Genomic DNA, 27,533 nt, shown 5'->3' on the forward strand with positions numbered 1-27,533 from the left:
CTTGCGTAGCTGCTCCCCTTTTGCCCTGCCCTGAGGATTCACGGCAGCTGCAGGAGCTGTGTCCTTCCAAGACAACTTTAAAGCTTAGCTAAGTGGGTCAGGGAGTGGTTTCTTATCTGTAAAGAGGTAACGGCAGCACTGCCCCTTCCAGAGCAGCTTCTTCTGAGGCTGGGGAAGAAGAAAAGAATATAAGAAAAGTCATAAGATGCTGAGCTCTCACTAATATCCACACCCACTTAAAATGCCTGCAATGCAAAGCAGCATTTCAGAGGTAGAACAGAGAACTGCCAGTGAAATGTGCTTTAAGACATTAGCAGCAGCATTGTTTCAGTATGCAGACTTGCAGCAAGTCAGAGATGTTTGACATCCACCAAACAGCATCCACAAATAGCAAAAAGCATCAAGCTGCTAAGATCAAGAGAAACAAAGTAGGTGATAAGACTGTTGATGCTTCAACTCCACAGTGGGGCAAGATTGCTCAGGGCATAATTTACCTTTTTATAAAGAATCAAATCCCTCACATTCATTGGCATCTTTCCATCCTTCTTGGCAATCCCTTCAGGTCGTCCCAAGGGTGTGTTCTAGAGCTCACTGACAAAACATGCACCGCACTGAAGTAGGAAACAGCAGCACAAAGTACAGCCTTGCACATCAACACTAGCTGCCTTCATACTTTCTTGCCTCCAGACTCCTGCAGCTCTGGTCCCTTGTCCCTCCTCGCGAGCAGCAAGAGGCGAGTTCTCCCCAGCCTAGAACGAGATTCACCAGATTCCACAGGGTTTAGATGCCTCTGGCTTCTCAACTGATATTGATGCAAAGATTTTCTGTAAAACAGTATTCAACAGCTAGAAAATAGAACATCCCCCTCTGCCCCCCTTCAGAACAACAAAGAAGTAAATTAAATAGACTCAAAAGATGTTACATATATTTCTCTGGACAACTCTACTGATCCTGTGCAACTGGGTGTTGTGCTATTCTCTTCAAACAGGCTGCAGCAATTCCAGCTGCTTAAGGGCAGCTCTTGAGATTTCACAAGCACCGCTCTACCCACACTAACACGGTGCAGCTCACAGGCAGCAAATTCAGTAAACAGAGACCCAGATCCCATAGTTACTAAAAGGTCAAGTTGATATTGTGGTTGTCTAAGAACCTTTAGAGCTGCTGGAAATGAACATCTTCGTTCCACTCTGATCCCTGTCACAGATTCAAACAGGGAACACAGTCAGGCAAACTTCACGTCTTCAGTTACAGAGTTGGTTCCATTTGCTGAAAAGATTCCTTAGCACACAGTTGGCAGCGCCTGTTTTATAGAAATAATTTATTACACCCTCCTGTAGTACAAACATTTACAAGCCAGTTCTTTTTGTCCAGTGTCCCTTTTCCCCTCCAACAGAAAATCATAGAATCATAGAATAACCAGGTTGGAAGAGACCCACTGGATCATCGAGTCCAACCATTCCTATCAAACACTAACCCATGTCCCTCAGCACCTCGTCCACCCGTCCCTTAAACACGTCCAGGGAAGGTGACTCAACCACCTCCCTCGGCAGCCTGTTCCAGTGTCCAAAATATGTAAAACCTAAGTCTATTACTGTATTGGAAATACAGCAGAATTCTTACCAACTAGTATTTTCCCCACAACACACAGATAAAATATGTGATAAGCATCTCAGTATTTCTTACCCATCACTATACAACAGTGTCCCTAACAAAAATCATCTGTGGGACAGTTAAGCTATGTTGGAGACAAAGTGTTTTTCGGATGAGTTCTTGACACATTTTTTGACGCTTTTGGTAACCAATGTTTCCTATGAGCATTACTGTAAAGTTATTTTAATCTCAGGACAAATTAGAAGTAAAACGCTTTATTTTTCTAATTTTTTTTTAAATGCTTTTAATTTTTGTGTCGAGAATGAAAAATATAAATATGAATTTAAAAATGTACAAATTAAAAGCACAGAATTTGATCAGTGTATTCTGGATCGCTTGACTCTGCTCAGTTCTCCCAGTGCTTTTCTCTTCTGGGATGATCCAGTTCCAAGGTCTGTGTTGTTCTGAAGGTACGATTGAGCTTCTGGCAGGCAGTAAGACTCCATCGGAGGAGGTGGATCCTTCAATAGAGAAAGTTAAAAAAAAAAAACAAACCGTGGTTTAGCTCAAGAGGCTTCTCTGAGAAGAAAGAAACCACTGCTTAGTCTTCAAAAATTGAAAATTTTACCAAACCAACCATACCAAAATGAACACTACACACCTACATTTTGAATACATTTTGCAAGCTCCTTACCCTGCAACAGATCGCACTGCTAGCACCAGAACAAGTCATGCTTTAGCAGCTAAAATTTAGGGCCACAGATCAAAATATGCAGCATAGGCACTCGTGGCCACAGTTCCTGCCAAAGGAGGCAAGTGACCAGAAAAGCAGCATCCCCTTTCAGAGGCTTCAGGTGGCTGGTACTGCTGGTGGTGATGCCCCATCTGCCAGAGGGGTAGGTGAAAAGCACCCGTAGAGCACCCTCGGGCATGCACACCTGGATGAGGTAGTCAGCAATGTACTCCGGTTTCAGGCAGTTCACTCCCTGGGCTGCTGCCTCTGTTACATTAACCCTGCTGTCATCTGGCTTTAGCTTACTGAAGTCAGCAAAGAGATGGGTCACTTCTTTAAAGAGAGACACGGAATGACCAGAAAACACCTACAGATTAAAAACAAGACAAAAGTGATTTTATTTTTACGTTTCTTCCCCAAGACAAACACAGTTCACGACCTAGAATTTCACTCATCAAATTAACCAGCAAACCACGAGAAAGAAAATACCATTTACAGCTGCATTCTGTACCATCAAGTATCCTTCAAGAAGGGAGATCCTTCTCATCAGGGTAGGGCACAGAAATTCTATCCTCAGTTCCCACCAGCCCCACTGACTTCTGTGACCTCAGACAAACTTGCCCTGCCTGACCACATGCAAAATGAAGATGACAGTTTCTTCCTCCCACCCCATGACCACGTCTCACCTATCCTGCATATGCAATTTTGTTAGTTAAGACTCATGTGGAAAATGCCCAGCACAGAGTTTAAGGAAAAAAAAAAAAAGAAACATAGAAACATACATATGTGTATTTTTTTTTCTCTCAAAAGCAACCACATACTTTTGCTCCTCCTGACTGAAGAAGGCGCCTGAATCCAGCTTCCTTGGTTTGATCAATATTCAGGATGACCTTCCAGCCACTGAAAGCTCCCTAGATTAAAGAATCAATTTAGTCAGAAATATGTCGGTACTAAAAAAGTACAAAGAATTCATGTATCTACAGTCTGCCCCTGTCAGGAATATCCATCAGATAAAGATTGACCATCACCTAGTTTTGTCTTTAAGTATAAATGGCAGAAAAAACTCTACACAACATACAACTACTGGGCCAACGCCTACCTGTCAGGCAGCTTGCCATCAAGCCCTTTCACTTGCAGAGCAAGGTGGGCAAACCGATCAAGGACATAATCCGTGGCAACGAGTACATTTTCCAGAACACCAGACACTCATTTACAGAAATACATTTTAAGAAAAAGTTACTTGGAAACAACATTTCTCCCCTTATCCCATACACTACAGTATCTACTCAGTTACAGTAACAACTCCTAGGGCCAACCAGTTGCCTCCTGCAAGCACTCACTGCAGTTTCCAAGTAGGCAAAGGGTACAGGGGATTTGTTACAAGCATTAATTTTTAAAAGGTTATTATAAAATACATGCAAGTCAGGACTTATCCTGATGTGCCTGAAACAGCAGTATTGCTGACTTTAAATGAATATACAGAATCACAGAATGGTTTTGGTTTGAAAACACCCTTAAGATCATTGAGTTCAACCATCGATCCAGCCCCGCCAAGTCCACCACTTGACCATGTCCCCACACATGACATCTACTTGTCTTTAAAACACCTCCAGGGATGGTGACTCAACCACCTCCCTGGGCAGCCTATTCCAATGCTTGACAACCCTTTCAATAAAGAAATTATTTCTAATAACCAACCTAAATCTCCCCTGGCACATCTTGAAGCCATTTCCCCTTGTCTGTCACTAGCTACAAGGAGAACCGTATCGCTACAACCTCCTTTTAGCTAGTTGTAGAGAGTGATAAGGTCTCCCCACTTCTTTTCTCCAGACACAACTGCAATACCTGATTTGAGACAGAAGTTAAAAGGCTTTGGAGAGTACAAGTCCTACTTTCAAAAATCTCTCCAAAAGACTACGGAACTCGCAAAGTAAAAAATCATGGACCGTGCTTTAGGAAAGGTGCAAACTTGTGCCCCTTTTGAAGCGCAGAAGTATGCTCTCTGATAGAGCTATAAAAATGCTGTCCAGAGAGCTGTGTTCACCTACAGAGCACAGCACGCGATTTCTGTTACTGCAAGTACCAGTTGTGGTTTCCCTGTAAAGGTGATTAAGATTAGATCCCCAAATCAGAGCTCTAAAGTGTAAACCTCATCTTCCTGGCTGAGGGACGTTTACATACACAAATAGCCACATTCCAGCTTCGCAAAACATGAACAATGGTTCAGGAGGAGATGAAACCTCTTAACATACCAGCACTAGAAGTTTTTAAAACACAAGATTACTCAACAGGAATACACCCAGCTAAGCCTTTTTGTTCTTAATAACAAGGCAGATGACCTTTACCTGCCAGTTAAGTTTCTTGGTGACAATCCTTGTCCTGTCCACCCACACTGTACAACTTACATGAGCATCTAAATACCTCAACAATACCAGTTTCTTGTCTCCCTTTATGGATTTTTTTTCTCCACCTCATGGCTGCAAGAGCTAGTTTCTTCTGGTTGACGTTGATTCCAGGCAACACATTAAGTATGGAATTACTTCCCCACTCGTAATCTTCTTCCTAGAATAACCATAAATTTGAATTACAAAGCAGTCTTGCCAACTTTACCAGCAAAAAAATAAATTTTAAAAAGCCCACATCAAAAAGAAGAAACAAAGAAGCAATAAAACCACAGAATAAATCCCAACTCACTCTAGCTTTATATATTGATTTTATCTGGCTGAAACAGCTCTAGGTTAATATTTGTGATATGTATGTGCAATTGAGAGCTGCATCTAAATCAACTCATTTTTTCTGTGACATCAAGTCACGCTGTAGACATCCAGATTCCTCTTGCAATAGAATTCAATAGCAGGGCAAAGCAGCTCACTCTTCCAGACACCATCAACTCTACATTTCTTCAGTGTCTTCCACAAAAACAAAGGCTGGCTTTGATGCATAAAGATATGAACCATCCTACAGGCATTATTTTCAAGTTAGCCTGTTCAATGTAAAAGAACTGCTACACCCAAAAGAACTGTGAAATAACGTTTATGGAGGTGAGGAGTTGGAAAAGGTAGTGTTCAAAAATGTTTATGTACATGGTTATAGAGTTTATTTGAAACTATTACATTCATTTATTGAAAGGCTTAAGATTTAATTTCTGGTGTGACAAGATCCATGTAAATTTAGCTGATACCACTGAGAATTTACTAAAAGGTACTCAAGCTACCACTTTCAGAAGCAACTATTAAAAGCACAAATATTTCATTCATACAGTTTAGTCCAGGATGGATTTTCAGATAAAAGCTTCCCCAAAATTTTCTCAGACTTTGGATCCTTTAAAACTCTCAAGACTTGGGAACCCTAAACTGCTCATTGGTTTTCAGGTGTTAGGCCTTCCCTAGTGCAAAATAAAATGAATTGTGAAAAGGTACAACATACACATTTCTCAGTAATAAGGTCACATACCTGAACAAAGCAGCCAGCTCCTCTACATGCCTCCAGGTAGGAACGATGAAGCACCCACTTTCCAGCTGCCATGGAAGCCAAGAATTTTTCATTTCGCAGAGGATGTCCCACAACAATGTGTGTGCAACTTGGATCAAAGCACTGCTTCTCAAGAACTATCCCACCTTGAATTCAGGAATGAATTTGATTAGAATTATTTGAGGGTCATGCTGAGCCACAGGAAGGATCAACTCAAAGAGAATTATTTGAATTAAGATAAAAATATACTTAACTCAAATTTACATTGAAAGTATTATCACTGAAGTGACACAGGCATAAGCTGGCAAGAAAGGAGGAGCAGTCAGGGAAGAGTGGCTCCGATAAAAATAAAGTGCCACTGTAACACAGACAGAAATGAGAGAAACACCAGAGGAGAGCAGATCCTGGGCACTCCCACCAGCAAAGAATGAGGCCATTGTGGAGACAGCTAAAAGAAAACTGCCAGAAGACAAACCATTGCTGTTTATGGCAAAGCCGACTGCTCGTATAATAATAATATATCCAAAGAACCACTCACAAGCACGGAATGTCATAAATTTCAGACCTCAAATCTGAAGAGTAATTAAGAGAAGCCTTTTTTCTCCAACAAGCCACAGCTGACCAGACACATACAGACACACGTTATTCTTTGCATTGCACAAATATCTGGTACCTAGTTCCTCAATCAGATGGCAGTAATCAATTCTTTCTTGAGGATTAAGAGAAGACAGCTGAAATTTACGGTGTTTTTCTGGTTCTTCATTAACCTTCTCATCTTCTGTAACAGCCTGAAATACAATAACAGATTTTGAAAACATGACAGAAAGGTCAGCTTGACAGCTGACTATTTCTCTGCCAAACGTTCTAGGTTATTTTTATATTAAGTTTTCTCTTAGCCGGAAAAAACAGAACCAAACCTGTCAATCACCTGACAAAAAGCTTGGATCTTATCGTACCAGTGTTAGGCTTATGCTTAACATCCTCTTGGTTCCCCTTATCTTCAGGGCACAACTGAACCAATCTGTCATAAAAGCTAATCTTTCATTCATATCCACTGAATGCCAAGTTGAACACGTGGGGAAATAACCATCCATCTATCGCACTGCCTCATTCATTCAGACTTTCTATAACTTCAAGGGCCTTTATGCATTTCCACCACAGCTTATTTACTAACTCAACATGTTATGCCTCTGAAGACACATAAGCTGCTGAAAGTCTGAGCACCAAGTGATATGCTTGGGGGCAAAAGATGGCTCATTTTGCTAGGCTCTTCCAAGTTCACTATAAAACAGTAGAATTTTAAAACAGGTTTTTGTCAGAAAAATAAATTTTCCATTTGTACCTAAACATGAATTTCAAATACCACCAAGGAAACAAAGGCTTAACAATTTTTCCATCATCCTAACATGGCTGAAGGAGTGCCAAGTAATACACACAGTAATTCTCCACTTTAACGCCTGCAAATTAACAGGACAAAAAGCTTTATTTGTTTGAACAAATAAGCTTCATTTGGAGTTAACAGTATTTGTTCAAAATCTCAAAGAAAGTAGAAAGAAATAGAACTGCACAAAAGTAATCCACTTAAAAATTTTAAGTGCAGACATTTAACTATTTTATATTTACTGTCAAGTTCAAAATTTCTTAAAATGTGACTACATCTCTTGGAACACAAACCATCATAAATATCTCTACACGTGACAAACCTTTTCTTTGGGCTGTGGTGCCACAGGAGGGTTAGCCAGTGGGAAAGCAATGCTGGGGGCCTGTGGAGTTGGGATCAAGTGATCTTTAATGGGTGTTTCAAGATCTCTGTATACAGGATTATTTAGACCTTCAACCAAATCTTCATCTGCAGCCTCAGGAACAGCTGTGAAAGTAAAATGCTTTTGCATGACTCATCTTTGGCCAAATGTAGTTTTGGATAAAGTAAAAAATAAGACATTTATTAAAAAGTAGATATCAAGGACAAAACACAAGTGCTGCTACAACACACATAGTTACATTTCACCATTCCCTTTCATAAAGATGCTCTTCCTTGTACCATGAATTGACAATTCCAATATTGCAGACTCATTTAGCTTAAATTTTTTTTGGCTAAAATGTACTGATTCTGTTGAACCAAAAACCAATTGAATGCATTTAGTTAATATTCTTCACCCTCCGCTAGGACAGGGTAAGTTTACACGAAGACTGCAGCCAGGAGCAGAAACTCTGTAAGTAGCTTGAGGGAAGGAGTTGGGAGCAGGAGGGAGGCAGTGAGGAGAGAAAAATAAAGGATTCTGCTATCTCTCAGGAGACAGGAATGGGAAGAAAGCAAAAACAGATGAAAAAAACATAAGTATTTTGCTTCCTTAGTCCTAGCAGTAGACTGAAGACTTAAAAAAAAAAAGGAAGATAAATGTATCTTCGCTGAACCCTGACCACAGCATGTCCACTAGCAGCTCCGACACATCTGTTTCTCAGACCCATGGGTTACCTTCTTCCTCTATCTCCATTCTTCACCTCTGATCATTTTGACTGGAAATGTCCAAGGCCAGGTTGGATGGGGCCTTGAGCAGCCCAGTGTAGTGGGAGGTGCTCCTGCCCATGGCAGGGTGTTTGGAACTGGACGATCTCTAAGGTTGCTTCCAACCTAAATCATTCTAAGATTCTATGAAATAAAAAGATTTTGCTACCGCTACTCCCATTTGAATTCCACTAGACCTCCCTAGAATTCTTTCCTGGAAACCAGCTGTGATTCCAAGAAAAAAAAAATAATTTGGAGGATTTCCTAAATTTGATGCAGACTGGTTTTAGACAAACCCTGATGTGATGCTTGACCACAAGCAGCAAATGGACAGAAAAGCTTCTCTTTAAAAAAACAGCAACGCATAAGAGAGCTCAAAAGATGTAAAACTATTTTTGGCATTCAAGAAATGCCAATAACTGTGACTTTTTAAAGTAGAATTCAAACACTACTGTATTTTAAATATTAAATGAACGCTCTAGCGAAGAACAAGGATATTGTATTTCGGATTTTCTTCGTACCAGCAATGTCTGCATCAGCAATAGATCCTTTGAAGGCAGACTCATCCATGTTCTTATTGGCGTTACTGGGACCTTGCTCGGTGTACTGGGAAGGACTATTAGGCCACTGAAAGTTGCTGACAAGTCTTGCTCTCTCCTCCCTTGCAGTTGGGTCATCCCAGACGATCTGCTCACTCTGGGATGGCTCTGTGTTTATATCTGTGAGGGCTTGACGGGATTGCCTAAGGAAAAAAGCACAGATACCTTAAATGTGAATTTATTTTACAGAAGGCAATGTGTTAATGATCACATCAACTGTAGCGTCCAAGTGACCTCATTTTTAGAAAGCATGGCTAGGAAAGGTAAAAATCTCAGTATAAAACAAATTCCAGCAGCTTGACTTTATGGGCCTAAGTGTCAGCACGGCTGAAAAAAGGCAACCAAACTGTCAGCAGATGTTCTTATTGCACGTTATATTGATAATTTATCCAAAACCTGTGTAATCAACTCTTCACCTAGCCTATTATTTTGCAAATAAACACAGAGCTAAAGGAATAATTTTTCATGATTTTCATTATTTTCTCACTGTAACTTGTCACTGTTAGAGCTCGAATCATATTTGAGAAACATTCATGCTTTTCAGGAATACCTACTACTTGTATATGACCTACGTACAGAAACACTGCAGCAATGGTCTCTTCAGAATCTATACTAACGCTAACTTATATGAAGATAAAGAAATGAGTTGGCATAATTAAAATCAAAATTAAAAGGCAATTATAGTATTCCATGACTTTGTTAAAATCAAAAAGATACCCACTATGGTTTAAGATAACATTCATTCTGACTTTATCCAGCATGTCCACTTAAAGACTGCAAGAGAAGCGACTTAAGCACATGAGTGGAAAAAGACAATACACATGAAACCCCTGGAGACCAATTCATGATTCAATAACTAAGTACACACAGTGAGGACAAGATAAGGCACTTTGAAACACAAATCAATACCTTAGAGCTTCCAAGACCCTACTGCGGCCATTTCGCACAGACCGTGTGCTCTCAGGAGTGGTTGGAGAGCCATCAAAACTGTTCCTTGAAAGGGAACTTCTTTGCCCTTGTGGTTTCACTAGCGATGTGGCAGACATGATCTCCTGCAGCTGCCTTTGGAAGTTCTCCCTCATTTCTAGTGCTTGGGTTAAAACTTACAAGAAGAAAGAAAAGTCACAAGATCAAGACTTTGTATCGAGTTAAAAATTCCTCCCCCCTCCCCGCCTTAGGACAAAAGCAATACATTAAGAAGGGGAAAAAGATATCTGCACAAAAGAATGTTAAAAAATACTATGTATGCTCAGAGTCACCCGTTCCTAGACACATGCAGAAATCTATGTGGCTCACTTTTGAATTTACTCACATTACCTAACTCAGATCAAAAATTCTCCCACAGCATTTATTTACGTAACAAGAAAGGTATATTCTAAAACTGATCTGTCATGTTAAATACAAACTCTGGTGTTTTATAAACAAAGAAACATCAACTATGTAATTTGCAATGGATGATCATGGTTTTCTTATAGGCTGTCAGTCTTATAATCAAGAGCAAAACCCTCCCCTCACATCCAGCAACGTAAGAGCTAGCTATATGTCACTGGTCTGTAAATTAGTACCTACAACTCTGCGGTACTAATTTATATACCAGCCAAGTATATTCAGTACCTGAAACTGTAAGAGGCTTATATTGGTAGTTTGATGTTCCACAACTATTTTGAAAAACAGTGATTTACCTCCTTTGGATTCACTTGTTACAAGTTGTTCACCCACTGTAGTGACCATTTCCTCTATCTGGTCAGTAGTTACATCACCTTCAGCATCATCTTCATCCATTGGAATAATCTAAAGACAAAAGATGAGAATAGAATTCTCAAACACCAGCTTTTTTTTTTTCTTTTGGCTTTTTACCCATGTTCAACATTGGTATAAATTCTGATGATTATTAATCTTCTCTTACTAGTAAATCTAACCTCTCTGCTACTGCAGTGACAATAAAATAGTGATCAGCAGCATCAATGACATTACCTTGCAGCCTAAGTGTCTACTAAGGCAAGTTCACACCCTGAATCTTATCACCTACAAAAGAAGGCAAAGACTGGACATACTTAAGTTCAAATTTGGAAAGCACTCCTAATATCAAGATGACTGTGCTTCCCTCCATCACCCTAGAAAAGGAATATCACAAACACAGAAAAACCTTAAGGAGTATCTATGACATCTATTAATTACTGCCTAAACCTACTTCAAGGCATCACTGAACAAGCATCAAAATTTTTTATTAATGTGGTACTGTAACAACTCAGGTAACTGAATCCAAATTGCTTCATAGAACACACAAGTTCACATCACACATTATACCTCATCTTCCTCTACTGGCTTTCCAGTTGATGGAAGTTTACTGGAGGAGGAAAGCCTGATATCTTGTACTGCACTGATATCCAGGCTCATTTTGGGATTGTAAGTGTGAGGATAGAGAGATTCAGGAAGCCGTTTACATTCTTGGGCGCTCTGTAATGACATCAATTAATGATCAATTAAGAAACTGATTGAGACAAGAGATATTACATGTGTAAACACAGAAAAAGTATAATAATACTACTGAAAGAAGTATTTTAAACATGAGAAAAATGTGGCTCTCCTTCTAGAAAACATGTGGAAGAAACGTTACGTGGACGAGAATTTATTTTCTCCTCATGGAAAAAAAATGTAGAAGTACATCAGTGAAAACTGATGACTCAATTTTTAAATGCAAAGCATTTAAATACAATGCATCAATCCCTATGTACATTCAATATATATTCCAACAGAAAAATCACTGCCACATAACTGGTTTTAAACCTCCATTCCCCTTCACTTCTAGTAAGTAAACAAAGCAGTTCCATACCTCTAAAAGCCAGTGTTCTGAAACAATATGTATACCCCGCTCTTTAACAGATTTGTACTCCTTATTGTTGTCATTTTGTCCTCCCTTATAAATGAAGTGTGTTACTGTTTCATCAAAGCACCATCTAGAAAACAAAATATAACTTGAAGATACTGTCTTCTTTCAAAAAGCATCAGAAATTCAGCTCAGAAACTGTCCCATCCCTTCTTCATGTTAAAATATTGTTTTGCCTATCTTGCTACATTTAAACAAACTACAAGCCCACTTTCTTCATCAGAAAAAGACAGCATTCAGTTCCAGGATCAAACAACTTCAATGTCTTTTGAAAGCATTTCCGAAGTAAACAAAAATAAACCTGGTAAACACGAAGAGGTAGTTTTTTTGCTTTGTTATTTTGTTTATTCTTATTTAAATAAGTGGAGTTTCAAATCAATTTCTGAAAAGAATATGTGACCCGGGATGAGAGAGGTTTTTCTTTTGTTGACATATTGAACTGTAAGTGAATTATCAATTCTGGAAGCTCAAATTAAACAAAATGCAGGGTTCTAATGTTTAAACCGATAAAAACTAGTATTTGCTCTCTAATGAAAATACCTTCAGTGTTTCTATGCTACTACTAAACATAAGGGCAACTGCCTCATCCACACCGTGAATAATAACACATCGGTAATAAAATATAGAAATCACGATTAGTGGGACCAGAATTGTGTTTTAAGTCAAACATTAGCTCGTAGTTTCTCTTTGTGACAACCTACTTTTCCTAAGCTTTTCTAAGCATGCTAACTTAGCCATGCTTACAATCTGTAAAATAATTAGTTCTGAGCCAGAGAGAAACACAAACAAATCCAGATCAGATTCAAAATCCAAAATACAAAGCAAATTTTAAACTACCCAAAAGCTAAATGTGTTTCATAGTAATCTTCAAAAAGTAAGAGAAGAAACAGAAAAATTTTGCAGCTTGGGATGACTCCAGAACAAAGTCTTTCCAAGACAGACTTGTCAAGAACATAGAGACTGGGGATATGACAGGGAAAGATGGCCTTATTTTGCAACAGATATTGTTTAAGATGGTGTAAGCTAATGTGTAGCTATAGCAAAAGGTCATGTAGATACGCATATTAGAATGCCAAGACTCTCACATACTACAAGACACATCAGTGTAGAAACTTTGAAGCTTTTTGTAGCAGTTGATACCTGTAGTCTGCCCCAAGAGAAGTTGCAATTGCATTCAGTTCACTTTGCTTCTTACTAAGCTTTTTACTAACGCAAATAACAACATCAGCTAGAGGTTTGTGCTCTTCTTCCTGTTCAAGCAGCTGGGGAAAAACAGGAGAGTCAGGTTTGGAAGGTGTCTGTATCAATAACAAAAATACTTTAGTACTTAGCGTAGCATGTAGTAAAATCTACCATCTCTGTTTTTACTGCTCCCAAACACTATGGTCAAAATCCAACATACTGTTATTTTACCATGAACTAGGAATCCAAAGACAAAAGATTCATTCTCAGCCAGTCTCCCTGGAGTATATTCTGCTCCTTCCACGACAGTCTGAGCACTTCCTGAACACTTAAATTAGGGAATTGCCAAACTTAATGTCACAGCATTATTTTACCATACTGGACTGAAAACAAATAAGAATAAGGAACTACAAAATAAGAAGTGACAGCCTTCCCTTGCAGAAGGCCATTAGCTTTCTTGGCCCTCCTCTGCAGTAAACAGTGTACTAACATGGCAAGCAATACACAAATGCTACCTTTCCTCCTACATAATTTTCTGTTTCGTCTCACTGGGGTATATTAGATGGAAAAGGTGAGATCACTACAAGATAACATAACATAAAGTGCCTTTATAAGGGGGTAAGCAACTGATCGCACATCTTGTGCCTCCCAGTAAGCAGAAGAGCAGGAAGTAGGAAAAGAAGACACATGCATTAAAAAACTCCTAACTTGAGTCCAATACAAAATATTTAATCCTGTCCATCTGGAGCGTGGGAATTTTTTTTAAGTGTGATGAAATCCTCTCATTGCAATACTACGAAGTCTAATTGGTACATATTTATATGCCATGTAAGTAATTAATATTCAAAATAGAGTACAGACAACAGAAAAATGTTTTAAAATTCTTTGCCTTCTAGGAGGAAACTCTTCTACCTTCCTTTAACTATCACTGAAGAAAGCATAATCATATGTATTTCTACTCAAATATACCACAAAGCACAATTCACAAACTCTTCATAACTTAAATCACAAAGGATATGGCATGTAGTTAACCTGCTCCACACACTCAAATCCAAAATTTCCTACCACTTCTGGCTGTACGGCAGTCAACTGAGGGCTGGCAGTAAGAGCTACTGTATGCCTGGCGCTGTTTGCCAGTGCCAATTTCAAGTTCCTGCCGATGACTTCAGAAAGAGGTGTGCTCGGTTTCCTCGTTTTTGCATCAGGACCTCCTGGAGTTTCCAAAGCTGCCAGAGCATCCTACCAAAGAAAAGAAGCAATTGACTGACTTTCACGAACACATTACAAAGTACTCACTCAGATGCAAGTTTCACAAATACAGTCTGTAGTAAGAGTTCAAACTCCAACCGGGGCAGTATAGAAGAGTAGTAGCTAGCAAATGCAGCTGTAGTACCATTGCATGGAAGTCTTACAAGACAATCCCAATCTCAGAGTCTGCACAAACAGAACAGGAAGAAGATCAATTACTAATGTCTTTTCACTGCCGTCAATTAAACTCACCCTCCAGAGAAAAACACAGTGGTCAAATACAGGTATTCCTAACCCCAAGCAATTACTTTAATTTACTAATGCCTCTCTCCCCAAAGAGAGTTGCACTTTTTAGCTCTGCCTTTAAAACACCAAATTTCCTACTACTCTTTTTAAAAAACAGAAGTTTTGGTCCAGAGCGTCTTGCTTTTGAAAAATTATCAGTATGCCCCTCCAGCCACAGTGGGGAGCAAGTTGGAGGATCACAGAATCATAGAATTGTTCAGATTGGAAGGGGCCTTAAAGATCATCCAGTTTCAAAACGCCTGCAGGGGCAGGGACACTTCCCACTGGATCAGGATGCTCAAAGCCTCATCCAACATGGCCTTAAGACACCTCCGGGTATGAGGCATCCGCAACTTCTCCAGGCAACCTGTTCCTGTGCCTCACCATCCTCAAAGGAAAAAATTTCTTCCTAATATCTAAGCTAAACCTCCCCCCTTTCAACCTAAAACCACCATTAACCCTTGTCCTGTCATTGCTCTCCCTGATAAAGAGCCCCTCCCCAGCTTTCCTGCAGGCCTCCTTTCAGTACTGAAAGGCCATTATAAGGTCTTCCCTGAGACTTTTTTTCTTGAAGCAGAATTAAGGAACACTAGATTCTTCTGGTTTTGTAATACATGTTTGGTTCTATTGCAGGCAGAGGGGTTAAAAAACTAGCCTTTTGTTTTCCTAGCCTTTTGTGGCCTTGTGGAGACAACGAACCCACGACATATTTTCCAATTTGCAATAACAGTCTTGTAATTTCTATAAAGCTATTACACTGAAACATGTTATTAAAGTAGCATTTCACCACAAAACAAGCAAACACTTGTTTCCAAAGACATGAAGCAATTATAAGCCTTCTTGTTACTTTTCTCAGTCTTTAGATGTAAAGAACACATATTGTGTACCGTGTGAGGTGTAGAACACATGAGTATACGATACAATAAGCACAAAAGAGCTTTGTTAAGACATTATAGCATCAATTAATCAATAATTTAGTCCACAGGTCATTAACCAGAAAAATACAAAATAAGCAAAGCTAGTTTTCCTAGCTTTTTAATGGAAAGTCTGTCTGTTAACAGCATAAAAAGGGGGTAAAAGCACAGGTTTCTGTGCTGCTTTTAAGTTCACACACATCTTTAACCCTACTGGCTCTACTGACTACAAAATTTGCAAAGATGATCACCTTTACATCAAAACAAGGCTTGAATAACTTGTCTTTGGAAAGAAATTTTGATGGTGTATCCAGATGTAAAGATGGTTCTTTCTGTGGCTGTCCCCCTTGTGCAAGAGGGGTTTTCTTCCCAATATGATGAGAGATTACAGCTTGGAAAGCTTTACTCTGGAACCTGTTGATATCGAGAGGGGTCACAGCTGTTTTTCTTCCAGCTTCGAGGAGATAAGTAGGTTGCTCTGAATCAGAAGGTTTAACAGTTGTTGGTGTCTGGTTAACATGAGAATCGTAACTCTCCTTATCTTTAAAGGAAAGAAAGAAAACATAAGCAAGCAACCAGATTTTTTTTTGAACACAGATCTCGTACGCTTTTATTTAAAACAACTGAAAGTTCATTGACCTTTCCTTCCCTAAGAAAAAGAATTCATATACTCTCCAATAAATACTCTAAACTGACAATTACCTTTTAAAAGCCAGTATATCTTAAGTGCTTCTTCCAGTTAAATCCTTAGTTTCAATTACACTGGTATTGAGCTTGACCCTAAGTGTATGAAAAAGAGTGAGCAACCCCAGGCCCACTCACACTGCAGTTCCACACACAGAGCTCACATATGTCATACAAGTATGGAAACACAAATCTAAGAAAAAGATACAATACACAACAAACCCTTCTCCTTTCAACTCTGAAGGTAACTACTCCTTCCTGACTCATTATTTTCCATACAACATAAAATTTCTTTTGTATTCGCAACTCTGAATTGCACCTCTTCAGGTCACTACATACACTTCCAACCCCTTATGCCTTTGGATTATAGGACCAAAATTTAGCAAGGAATAAGCCCTTAAAGCTTATCTATCATAAACACTTCTAGATAAGCATGACGCATCATCTTTACAGCTCACAAGCATTAGCATAAGAATTGCTTTTACATTTTACTGCTCATTTCACCTGCTCCACTCCTTTTTTTCCTTACAAAACGCCTGTGCCAACAACATACCTTTCATCCTCTTAGTGACCCATGTAATTAGCTCACAAGGGCACTGGCAAAACAGGTCTGCTAACATTCAGTATTAAATCACTGCAGTCTGCATCTTAATACTAAAGAAAAAATGCCAAATAAATACGCAAAATAACTGGAAAAGCAGCAGAAATAGGCCTGAAGGACTGTACAGAGTGGCACCATATCATTGCAGACTAACAAGTACAAAGTTCTAAGCTGGATCTATCACCAGTTCCCACGCAATCTACAGAGCAGCAGATGTGCCAAAAGGGACAAAGCTGAGAAGCCGAGCTTGACTGACAACTGACTGATAACCACAAGACTCCACTAGCTGCATAAGACTTGTAGTAAAAACACAGTATAATCTCTGTAACCAAAATTCAACAGTGGGAATAAATATTTGGAAAAATACCTTTTAGCTCTAACACTTCAAAGGTGTTAGGAAAAAGATTTCATTGTACCTGCCTTCCTTATCATGAATGAACAGTACAATGACACAATGATATTCTCCAACTTGCTAATAACCCACCTTCAGTATCTGCATTTTCAACCAAGAACTTGTTTTCATCTGCTCTTTTTCCTGTCCTTGCGGACTGCAAAAGCCAAGCTACAGTGACTGCTGGCAAATCCCATTTCTTCGCAGCTTCATACTTGGAACCATTTGGTTCTCTCACCACAAGATGGGTACTGGCAAACATTCCTTTTTTTGCATTGGCTTTCCGCACAAAGAATTCTTGGACTCTTAAGCACAGATTAATAAAACATTAATTTAGTCATTACCAAAATAAATCTAGGGCACATTTATACTATTATAAAATGCATTCAAGGAACAGAAAAAGAAACAGTAGAACTATCTAAGGCCATCCACCTCACACTTTACTACCTAACGTGAACACCAAAAAAATAAAACCAACCCAAAAAAGTTAAACTATAACCTTTTGCCTTTATTAGTATTGAAAACACAACAATTCTCATACTCTCTAAGTCCTCACATATCCCATTTCCAAATCATACACTGGGTCTAACATTCTTCTGTAAGATTAATAGGACAGGCTGGATTCCATTTTGGAGCTAACCAGCTTCATTTCCAAATGAACAACAGTTTTCTTTTTTATTACAGTTTTCCTTATATCATAAAGGACCTTCTTTTCCAAGAAGATTGCAGGATTGAGAACTCACCATCAAGGAATTTAGTGCAAACAGACTAAAAACTGGATCAGATGATGCTCAAAGTTGTACAGTTTTGCCATTCCAGGATTAAGCATATTTTTCCTAATGTTTCCCAAAGAGGCTGATGAATTTGGAGCAAACAATTCACCATCCCATCAATTCTTAAGAAAGAGTGCAATATCACTGGTTATGAGGCTGGACCAGATAAGGAACTACTCATGGACAACTGAAGAGCAACTCAGAAGGCCTGACAACTGAACAGCTGATCTTTTTACTTTGTTCTAGAGCACAGCAAAAAGCTACTGAGCCTCAGTCACTTGGAAATATGAGATTCAGAGTATTCTGGTAGAAATAAGGCTGTGAGAATACTGACTAAATTGCTCTAAAGGTGAGGGAAATAAAAGAACCAACATGTTACAGCTTCAGCATTAGATTTTGCTACTTCTGTAAAAGAAGACGTTAAATGTATAATGGATTCCATCACACTGACTGCCTAAGAACAAGAAGAAATGGTGGCAGAAGTCATACCTTGCTCCTAGCAGTCCTGCCAGATATACCAGGGAGTCTCTCTCTGCACCAGTGAATTGGCTAAAAGAAAGAACACAATCTTCCAGAGGCGTAATTCCTCCCATTATTGGGACTGGTGTGAAAAGTGGGTTGGACTGGGGATCTAAAAGGAGCTGCTGTTCCACACATGTTATCTTCAAGGAGAAAGAGATAAAAATGCAAATCAAGTCAAACTGCAACAAAGGCAACAAATTTCAGCAACTGTATGATGGCATTTATAGACTCAATAAGCAATCCTGCTTCCATCACTACATCTGAAACAACTTGTTTCCCACTGAACCAGACAAATTCATTTCTGGATCACTTTGTCAGGTTTGACATAATGAGCCATTACTCAGAATTTTTCAGTTACTACTCGTCCAGCCCTGGAGTTCAAGGCATGATCTGAGGGTCTGTAGACATTTACTTCACAGACAGCTACTTAATATTGAAAAACACTAGCATCATGTGCCCGCTCATGGCAAATATGGTTAATATTTTTTGAACCTGAGCTATAAAGCTAACTGCCACAAGCTAAAAAGCTGTAAAAAGCATGAAACAAGAAGATCTAAGCATAAAGACATTAAATGAAATCATTTAGTCAACTAGCTCCTTCTGGAGTTCATTATTTAGAGAGAACACTGTCAGACTCTCATATAAGAAGCCTCTGAGTCATAATGAAGTCATATTTAACACACCTGTAGAAAACGAAGTGAAACAGATAAAACGTACCTGAGAGATGCAGAGGCTTTAAAGCACCCTTTCACTTAGTACTTATAAACAAGCCTATATTCTCAGTATCTTACTTACATTTAAGCCCCTAGCAGCTCCGTATTTTGAAAAGACGTATTTCTAATATAGATACCTATTTACTCACAGAACTGGAAGTGTAACTCCCTTACCAGCCACGTATTTGTGACAACATCACCAACAGTCTGCTTCACCGTGCACCCCAATAAAGGTACCACAGCGTAGTCTGCAATGGTTCTGCTGTGTGGTGGCAGAATTTTCCCAGCATTCTCCTTTATAATATCTGCAATGCCAGACTCATCCTCTTCATCAAAACCCAAAAGAAGAAATCTCTTCCTGACAAATAAGCCTCCTTCAGCCATTGCGGAAGTCTCTCCCAAAGAACCATTACAGATGGAAGACTGATTCTCTCCTTCAACAGTCAAGTGAGTAACATCACTGAAGGTTCTGGATGTTAGTTTTTCAACTTCATCTGAAAGGGAAACAACCAATCAACCATAGTGACAGCTTGCCAAGAATATCAAAGACAACTCAAAATAGTTTGATGAAGAAATTATAGTATTCTGCTGTTTTCAGCCAGGTTTTAGTTAAAAACTGCTCTATATAGGCCTGTTTAAGTTTGACATATAAAGCACAATATAGAAGTTAACATACTAGATATACCTTGCTTTCTAATAAGCAAATTCCACAAAACTCAAATTATAATTATGAGCAGTTAAATTTTCTATGGTATGCTAGGCCTAGAACATACCTAATGTAGAATCATTATTTACATATTGAGAGAGGAAGTCATCTTCAGCAGCCTTCTGGTGCTTTACAACATCCACAGTTTCTTTCTTCAAGAGACTGTTATTTTTGGGAAGAACTGACTTCATTCCAGGTTGCTCCAAAACTGAATTCTCTAACAGCTGGTAGTTTAGAGGGATATATTGCTCCACTGGATGTAGATAACCTTTACTAAATGACTCCAGCAACCATTTTGCTGTCACTACATGAGGCCTACAAAATAAAATGTAATACAAACAAGCTATAGCAGGTTTCAGAACTGTGATTTTTCTTTCCTGCTTTGCATATATACACATCTGAAGTTTGTAACTCCAATATTAAGCAAGCTTTGGGCACCTTACAAATGTCAAGCATCTTTTTAATTCTTTCAGTCTGAGAACAGAGAATTTCATACTTATTTTCTATAATGTAAATTATATCTGCTGCTGCTGGGTTTCCAAATCCCTCTTCCTCAATATATTAACAAATACACGCAATCACCTCTTTTCACCATTCTTCTTTTCCAAAGAATAATTTCTATTCATTGAGGTGCTTCATGGCTACCTAAAGAACTACATACAGTATTCAAGAGCACACGAGGCTGTGCTTATCATTACAAGCTCCAAGTACTCTCATTTAAGTCAAGGACTATTTAGAATTTGAAACTCAATATTTGTTTTCCTGTTTACAACATGCTGGGAGAAAGAAAACAAGGTGGAAGGAGTCATTAAGTAATATAGTTATCAGAACCTGTGAGCCGTCTTCTCCAAAAAGTGTTTCAGCTCATTATTATCTTCCCCCAAAATGACATGTGTAACATCTTCATTAAGTTGGTTAAATCGAACACCACCACCACAATTAATAAGCCTTCTCATCTTGTCCAGATTCCTGCCACTGAAGCCACACAGATAGATCTATAGAGAGAGCACGGCAACAAAAAATGCTTTTAAAAAAAGCAAAACAAACAAAAAAAAAGTAGAATATTTCAGTAAATTTTGTTTTGACCGTGGTAGAACAGAAACTAGTGATACAGCAATTAATCTAGTAAATCTTTGGTATTTACTAATAGAATGAACCCTCAACCACAGCTGTAAATCAAAGAAAAAAAACAACCCACCCAAAACCACACACCAACTCTAGAACCCATTCACTACAGTGTTTAAATACACCTATCTATAAATATTTAATTTTATGTTTATACTAATTATTTAATACAATTATACACACACATATATGCAGACACATGCAAGCTGCAGCATGTGGACACAAAATTAATCTGGCATTTGCTACTGATCACAGAAACAACAATTTATTCAAGCAGCAATTGCCAGTGCCACAACCTAGTTACTTCTACAGGCCAAGACCAAACATTTCAAAGTATATATTGTTAAACATACTCGACAACCATCTAACAAATCTTCAGGGGCTTGAAAAGAACTTATATCCAAGTTTTCCAGCTCATCAGGAAGAGGATCCAGTCTGCTGCCCATAGCAGAACTACATGCTGTTTCATTAACACCACTCAAATTGATATTGGAAATGTGGCTGACATCCGAAAGCGTATGATCTTCAAATAAAATTAAAATTAAAAAAAGATGCATTAGTTTTAGCTCCTCTCTTTCCACTGTTTCACTAAACAAAATACAGAACTGACACATTTGATTTTGTTGTGCTAAAAGGAAAGGTAAAGTCTGAAGAATAAAAAGTTATACTAAGTCAGTATAACCTTAGTTAAAGACCTAACTTGAATTCCCAGTGCCCTATTGATAGCGCCAACCTGGTGTCCCTGTTTACTTATTTCCTGAAGTCATACTCAATAACAGCTGTCTGGAAAGACACCTTTAAAGTTGTTTGTCTTTCATGCTACCATGTTTGTTTACAAAATGCTTTGAACTTTCTTTCTGTTAATAGCATGGAGTATGTAAAAACAAATGCATATAAAAAATAGAAATAGTAATAATAATAATAAATAAAAATCAGCATTTGTTTTCCCCCTAAGACTGCTGTAAAATTAAATTCATAACAGGCACTTGTTTTAAACTACAAATGTATGAATAGTCATGCTTTGCTAGCACTTGGAAATATATAGTCCTGATTCTTAAGCAGACAATCATAAACTATATCAAGTTTGCCTTTTAAACATTTATTCACATTTTCACATTTTAAGCCTACACATGTTGGAGTATTCAATGTGCATAAAAGTAATTTGTTGTGTTTTAAGCATAAGCAGAAACAGAACCCAAACTGTCAAACCAGCATTGCAAAACCATGCAGCACCCTACTAATTTGAAACAGTTTTTCCTCCTTACTACAAATGTCTTCTACCTTATTTTAACACATTTTAAAAGGTCTTACTTACTATCAGACTTGTTAGCACGGTCCGTAGGTGTTGATGTATTGGGTAAACTACTCAGTTTCGATCCAGCCTCTATTTTATACATTGTCTCATCCTGACAGAAGCCTTTCTCAATGCTGTCAGAAAACCACTGCACAGGCACACAGTGCACATTCCATTTTTTGGCGCATTCATACTTCTGACCTTTCAAGTGCAAACAAAATAAAGATTACAAGTCACTAAAAGGCTAATGCTTCAAACACTAACTGCTGAAAGTTGACTGGAGAGTAAGAAAATCTAAGAATTCAAATAACTGACTTCAGCATGCAAGTTGGTTACCGTGGATTCTTCAATAAGCTGCTTATTTATTCTCTAAGTAAAGTTAGAGCAAAAAAAAACAACTCATTCACCATTAGCTCAGGGGCACAGTATGACAGGGCACTAAATGGGAAAAAAACCAACAAACCCAAAACCAAAAAAGGCTTTAAAGTTTTTGAGCATAGGATAAATCATTCAAGGCTATTTCTCCATAGAGAATGGGAAGGAAGCTGGGGAAAAAAGAAAACTCTTCCTATTCTTCTTAAAATAAAACTAATAAAATGACAATCTTCTCATCTTTCCAAGAGGAAAGAAAGGGAGCTTTCATTTTATCTTAGCAGGCATTTCAGAAGGCACAAATAATACATCAGACAAAAAATATTAGTTCATAATCCAATTTCAACCAGCATATAAATTAAGTCCTATCCTGCTCTCCCCAAAAAACTTATCTTTATTCTTCCATCCCCTCTAGGGTTCTCTCTTTTTTCTTCCCTTAAAAACATCTGGGTCTCTCTTTTCTTCCCCGTGTTTGTTCTCTTTCTCTAGCCTCTAGGGCAAAGTAAGCGTGCCCTGTGTTACTCTTCCCATCAACAGCAATTCCCTAAACAGAAGATGACAGACACAGGGGCAATTCAAACTCTTATGCTTCTACATATTTACACTACTTCTACTCAAGAAGTGTAAGTAACATTTACTCTGCAAGTTCTACCTTTTGGCTCTTGAACTATGAGGTGAGTACATTCATTCATCTTGAGCTGCCCCGTATACTGCCCACCATGTTCAGCAGTGAGGCGCTGGACTTCTTTCCTATCTGCACTACTTAAGCCCGTGACGCAAATTGTACAGCCAAGGAACACCGGACAAGCGTAGTCTTCCACGTGAACATCAGTGTATCTTATTATGCTAAAGGAATGAAAGAAAGAAAGAAAGAAATAAAAAATTTCTTCTTCCAAGTAAAATCAATCAGAATAAGAATGCAGTCTGTATCACCATGAGAACTGTCAGTCCCAAAAACAAGATCAGTTTTGTTTTGGATTTTTATACCTTTGCTGAGACTTATCCCACAGTGCCTTAACCCAAGACGGAAGCAAAATAGGTTTTTTCAGAGAAGCAGCTACTAAGTACTTCTTGCTGCCAACTTCTCCAGCTATAAGATGAGTTACTGACACGTTGAGGTCTCTGTACACACGTCCACCCATCATCTGCACATATTTATGAACTTCTTCCTGAGTGGAGGAAAAATAAATATACAAAATTATCACAATAAAAAAAAGAACCTATATGACACTCATTCACCTTAAAAAACAAAATCAGAGGTTTTGATTGTTCATGCTTTCTCCTAAAAATATCTACATTCAAAAATGTAAAATGGGTACATATGGAAGCCGTAAAGTATTATTTCCATTTTATTTGCATTTATGATAAACTGAATGTAATAAGTACCCTGAATAAAAACAACACAATCATACCGTATGAGTAAAATTTTACAGATTGTTGACATTTTAAGTAGTATAAATTAGAAAGAGGAATCAGAATAAATAAAATGTAAACTTCTAAGATAAACTATTTAAATCATAGCTGATGGTGTACTAAGTATTCAACATGTATTTTTGAGTAACCAGAAGAAAAGCAGCATTATGGTCACAGACAAACCAGCAAAATAAGTGATCCATCCAATCAGTTAATAAAAAACCCTAAAATATTTACTCCCACGTTAATACAGGTGAATTCTTATATTTTTATATATACACATGCTTATGCAATAAATACATGTGCACGCATAGATACCACTGCGTACACAACATTCATATGCTAAATATATTCGTAAGACTTGCTCTTTCTCCATAAAACTCTCTATATAAACTAAACATAGTCTACAAACCACAGAAAGAGAAGATAGATTGATACATAATATGACTGCCACCTTAGTAATGAGCCACCTGAAGGAAATGTTAACAATAATCAGCTACAATATCCACTTTGTACAATGCATTACCCTAACATCTTTTTCAAGGCTGGTACAGGACACTGTTACATCGGCCATGGTCATATTGTACACAGGATACTCAGCTCTGGGGACACATCGCTGGGACTGCATGCAGTACAGGACTACCTGTGGTCCAACGATTCTACAACCAAGCTGCAATAAAATAACAGAAAAAAAAAAGAAAACAAACAAACCACAAAGAAAATTAGCAGAAAGTATTTTAGTATAAGGAAGGCTTTCCTTGTCCATGAATCCTGAGGAAGGCAGGGCCCTTGGTCTGCCCTCCTCTGACATCTCCAGGCAGTTTGGGTTTTACATTCACCTGTGGATTTTCAGTATAATCCTAATAGGTTTTCTGTCTTCAGTAAAAGCAGCAGATGATATAGCTAATACACCAGAGAATTCCAGCTAACCTGTCATTCTCTGCTGGACAATTCCTTGCAGGTCAAGCAAAATCATATTATTCAGGAGTTAGCAAAAGTGTGAGCTCCAGCTTAGTGCCTCTAGCAGAAACAAAATTGATAATACTACTTGTTTTTCCACGTGCTATAATTCTTATCCTTTGGTAGTTATCTTCTTCCATAAATACAGGATGAAGTGAATTTTTAAAGATTTAATTGTGACTAATTCAAATGCTATTTTCAGTGCAAAAAGAGAGAACAGAGAATGTAAATACAAACATGAGTGCTTCTAGAAAAGAAACAATATAGCTAGCAGTAAATCCATGGGTAGCATACCTTTTTGAGATGATTGAAAACAGCCCCTTTAAAGGGATCACAAATGTAAAGTGATTTGTCATTTTCTTTTATGTGGAGTGCTGTTTCCTCTTCAAGGATCTGGAGATGTTCTTCTGACTGGAATTCTTTTATAGACTGCAGGTGAACAGTGCATACAACAACATTTACTTAGTTAACAAATCACACATCGCCAAACCTGCAGGAACTACACATCAAGTACACCTACTTGAAACGGCTCATAACAAAGCTACCACGCAAGAGCAGATTGGCAGAACAGGCTAAAATACCTCAAGGTATCCCCCTCATTCCCCTAAAACTTAACAATACTCAAACACCACACAAACTTTCAGGACCTGATCCTGCCACACAGTGCCCTTACCTCCCACTAGCTGCTCAAGGTGGAAAAGAATCCATGATGTCCTTCCTAAGTTTGCTTAGCACTTAGATAAGTGACCATCATACAGTCCTTCCAGGCTACATGTCACTTCAATAAATGTCAACAGGTTTGGAAATGCCAATGTTTTTTTTGTTTCAGAAGCAATTTCATAAAACCGCAGAATGGTTTAGGTTGGAAGAGACTTTAGAGACCATCCAGTTCCAAAGCCCCTGCCATAGGCAGGGACATCTTCCACTGGATCAGGTTGCTCAAAACACCATCCAACCTGGCCTTGAACACCTCCAGGGATGGGGAATCCACAGCCTCACTGGGCAACTTGTTCCTGTGCCTCACCACCCTCACAGGAAAAGATTTCTTCTTAATCTCTCATCTAAATCTCCTCTGCTTCAGCTTTAAACCCCTCCTCCTATCCCTGCACTCCCTGATAGAGCCCCATCCCAGCTTTCCTGTAGGCCACCGTTAAGGCCACCATTTAGGTGTCCCATGGGCCTTCTCTTCTCCAAGTTCATCAACCCCAGCTCCCTCAGCCTGTCCTCATCAGGGAGGTGCTCCAGCCCTCTAATCAACTTCACGGCCTCCTCTGGACTCGCTCTCCAACAGATCCACATCTTCCCTGTGGTCAAGACTCCAGAACTGAATGCAGGACACCAGGTGAACACAGATGTTTTGTTTGACGAATACAGTCAGCAGTCAGCAATTTCTTGGATGTCCTGCTTGTAATGAAGCTTATAAGGGCTACCACTCTGGGAATAAAGCGTGTCCTAGGAAGCTAAGATCATCAGCAGCTGCAAACTGAGCTAAATATGTGAGGTCCTACAGCAGCATTTGCTGGTTGTACACAAAAGGGCCATGTAAAGAAACCCATTTTCCCACTATATTTTTCTGACATAGAAGCAGCTAAAAAACTAAAGGTTCCCAGAATCACCAGGTTGGAAAAGACCCACAGGATCATGGATTCCAACCATTCCTATCAAACACTAAACCATGCCCCTCAGCACCTCATCCACCCGTCCTTTAAACACCTCCAGGGAAGGTGACTCAACCACCTCCCTGGGTAGCCTCTGACAGTGCCCAATCACCCTTTCTGTGAAAAATTTTTTCCTAATGTCCAGCCTAAACCTCCCCTGGCGGAGCTTGAGGCCATTCCCTCTTGTCCTGTCCCCTGTCACTTGGGAGAAGAGGCCAGCACCCTCCTCTCTACAACCTCCTTTCAGGTAGTTGTAGAGAGCAATGAGGTCTCCCCTCAGCCTCCTCTTCTCCAAGCTAAACAACCCCAGCTCTCTCAGCCACTCCTCAAAGAATCAAAGAACCGAGCTCAAAATCACAGAATCACAGAGTAGTTCCGGCTGGAAGGGACCTTAAACATCATCCAGTTCCAACCCCGCCGCCACGGGCAGGGAACCTCTCCTTACCTCAAGGGCTTTAAGAAAATACTCCGAGCTCCCAGCAGACTTGACGAACTTCACAAAGAGAGGCTCCCTGCCACCTTTCATCGTTTACCCGAGAAGCGAAGCCCCATTCCCCGCAGGGACGGCGCAGGCCCCGCTGCAGCCGCGGAGGGACGGAACAGGCCGGGCGCACAGGGAGGCTCCCGCCTTCCTTCCCCACGACCCCCAGCGCCCCCGCGGCGCGCGGGAAACTGGCGAGCTTGGGCCGCGCGCAGGCGCGGGGAGGGGGCGGGGCTGGCGGGGCGGGAAACGGGGAGAGAGAGGGAGGGGCGGGCGGGTGCGCGGGGAAGGAAGGGGCGGGGAGGATAGCGCCAGCTCCAGCTCCAGCTGGGGGCGGGCACAGGCGGGGTCCTCCCAGGGCTTAGCGCTGGGCCCAGCCCTGTTCAATGTCTTTATCAATGACCTGGATGAAGGCATCGAGTGCA

General features: G+C 39.4%; 1 protein-coding gene across 1 annotated transcript; it reads right to left on the reverse strand.

Moving 5' to 3' along the window:
• Positions 1 to 1,332: 1,332 nt before the first annotated feature.
• Positions 1,333 to 27,264, reverse strand: TOPBP1 (DNA topoisomerase II binding protein 1). The gene is made up of 27 exons (XM_069860046.1): positions 27,073 to 27,264; positions 25,264 to 25,398; positions 24,536 to 24,679; positions 23,584 to 23,765; positions 23,249 to 23,442; positions 22,246 to 22,425; positions 21,284 to 21,453; positions 20,637 to 20,800; positions 19,873 to 20,120; positions 19,274 to 19,593; positions 18,354 to 18,526; positions 17,185 to 17,396; positions 15,667 to 15,956; positions 14,034 to 14,207; positions 12,927 to 13,048; positions 11,733 to 11,856; positions 11,207 to 11,356; positions 10,582 to 10,690; positions 9,809 to 10,001; positions 8,822 to 9,042; positions 7,498 to 7,661; positions 6,468 to 6,582; positions 5,777 to 5,940; positions 4,745 to 4,885; positions 3,145 to 3,234; positions 2,529 to 2,690; positions 1,333 to 2,111 (listed from the first exon to the last, which is right to left on the reverse strand). Exons 1-27 carry the CDS (start codon positions 27,151 to 27,153, stop codon positions 1,968 to 1,970), a joined length of 4,566 nt encoding a protein of 1,521 aa, XP_069716147.1. The 5' UTR covers positions 27,154 to 27,264; the 3' UTR covers positions 1,333 to 1,967.
• Positions 27,265 to 27,533: the final 269 nt, after the last annotated feature.

This window comes from Phaenicophaeus curvirostris, chromosome 6 (assembly GCF_032191515.1).
Source record: "Phaenicophaeus curvirostris isolate KB17595 chromosome 6, BPBGC_Pcur_1.0, whole genome shotgun sequence".
Taxonomy (NCBI): domain Eukaryota; kingdom Metazoa; phylum Chordata; class Aves; order Cuculiformes; family Cuculidae; genus Phaenicophaeus; species Phaenicophaeus curvirostris.

What these genes read in the sequence shown, in the direction of transcription:
- TOPBP1 (XM_069860046.1), bottom strand. Translation starts at nt 27,153, where the DNA reads ATGAAAGGTGGCAGGGAGCCTCTCTTTGTGAAGTTCGTCAAGTCTGCT. An exon ending in TCTCTTGGGGCAGACTACAG is followed by an intron (nt 11,857 to 12,926) that starts GTATCAACTGCT and finishes TTTGTTTTCTAG; the next exon opens with ATGGTGCTTTGATGAAACAG. An exon ending in TGCTGATGCAGACATTGCTG is followed by an intron (nt 7,662 to 8,821) that starts GTACGAAGAAAA and finishes TTACTTTCACAG; the next exon opens with CTGTTCCTGAGGCTGCAGAT.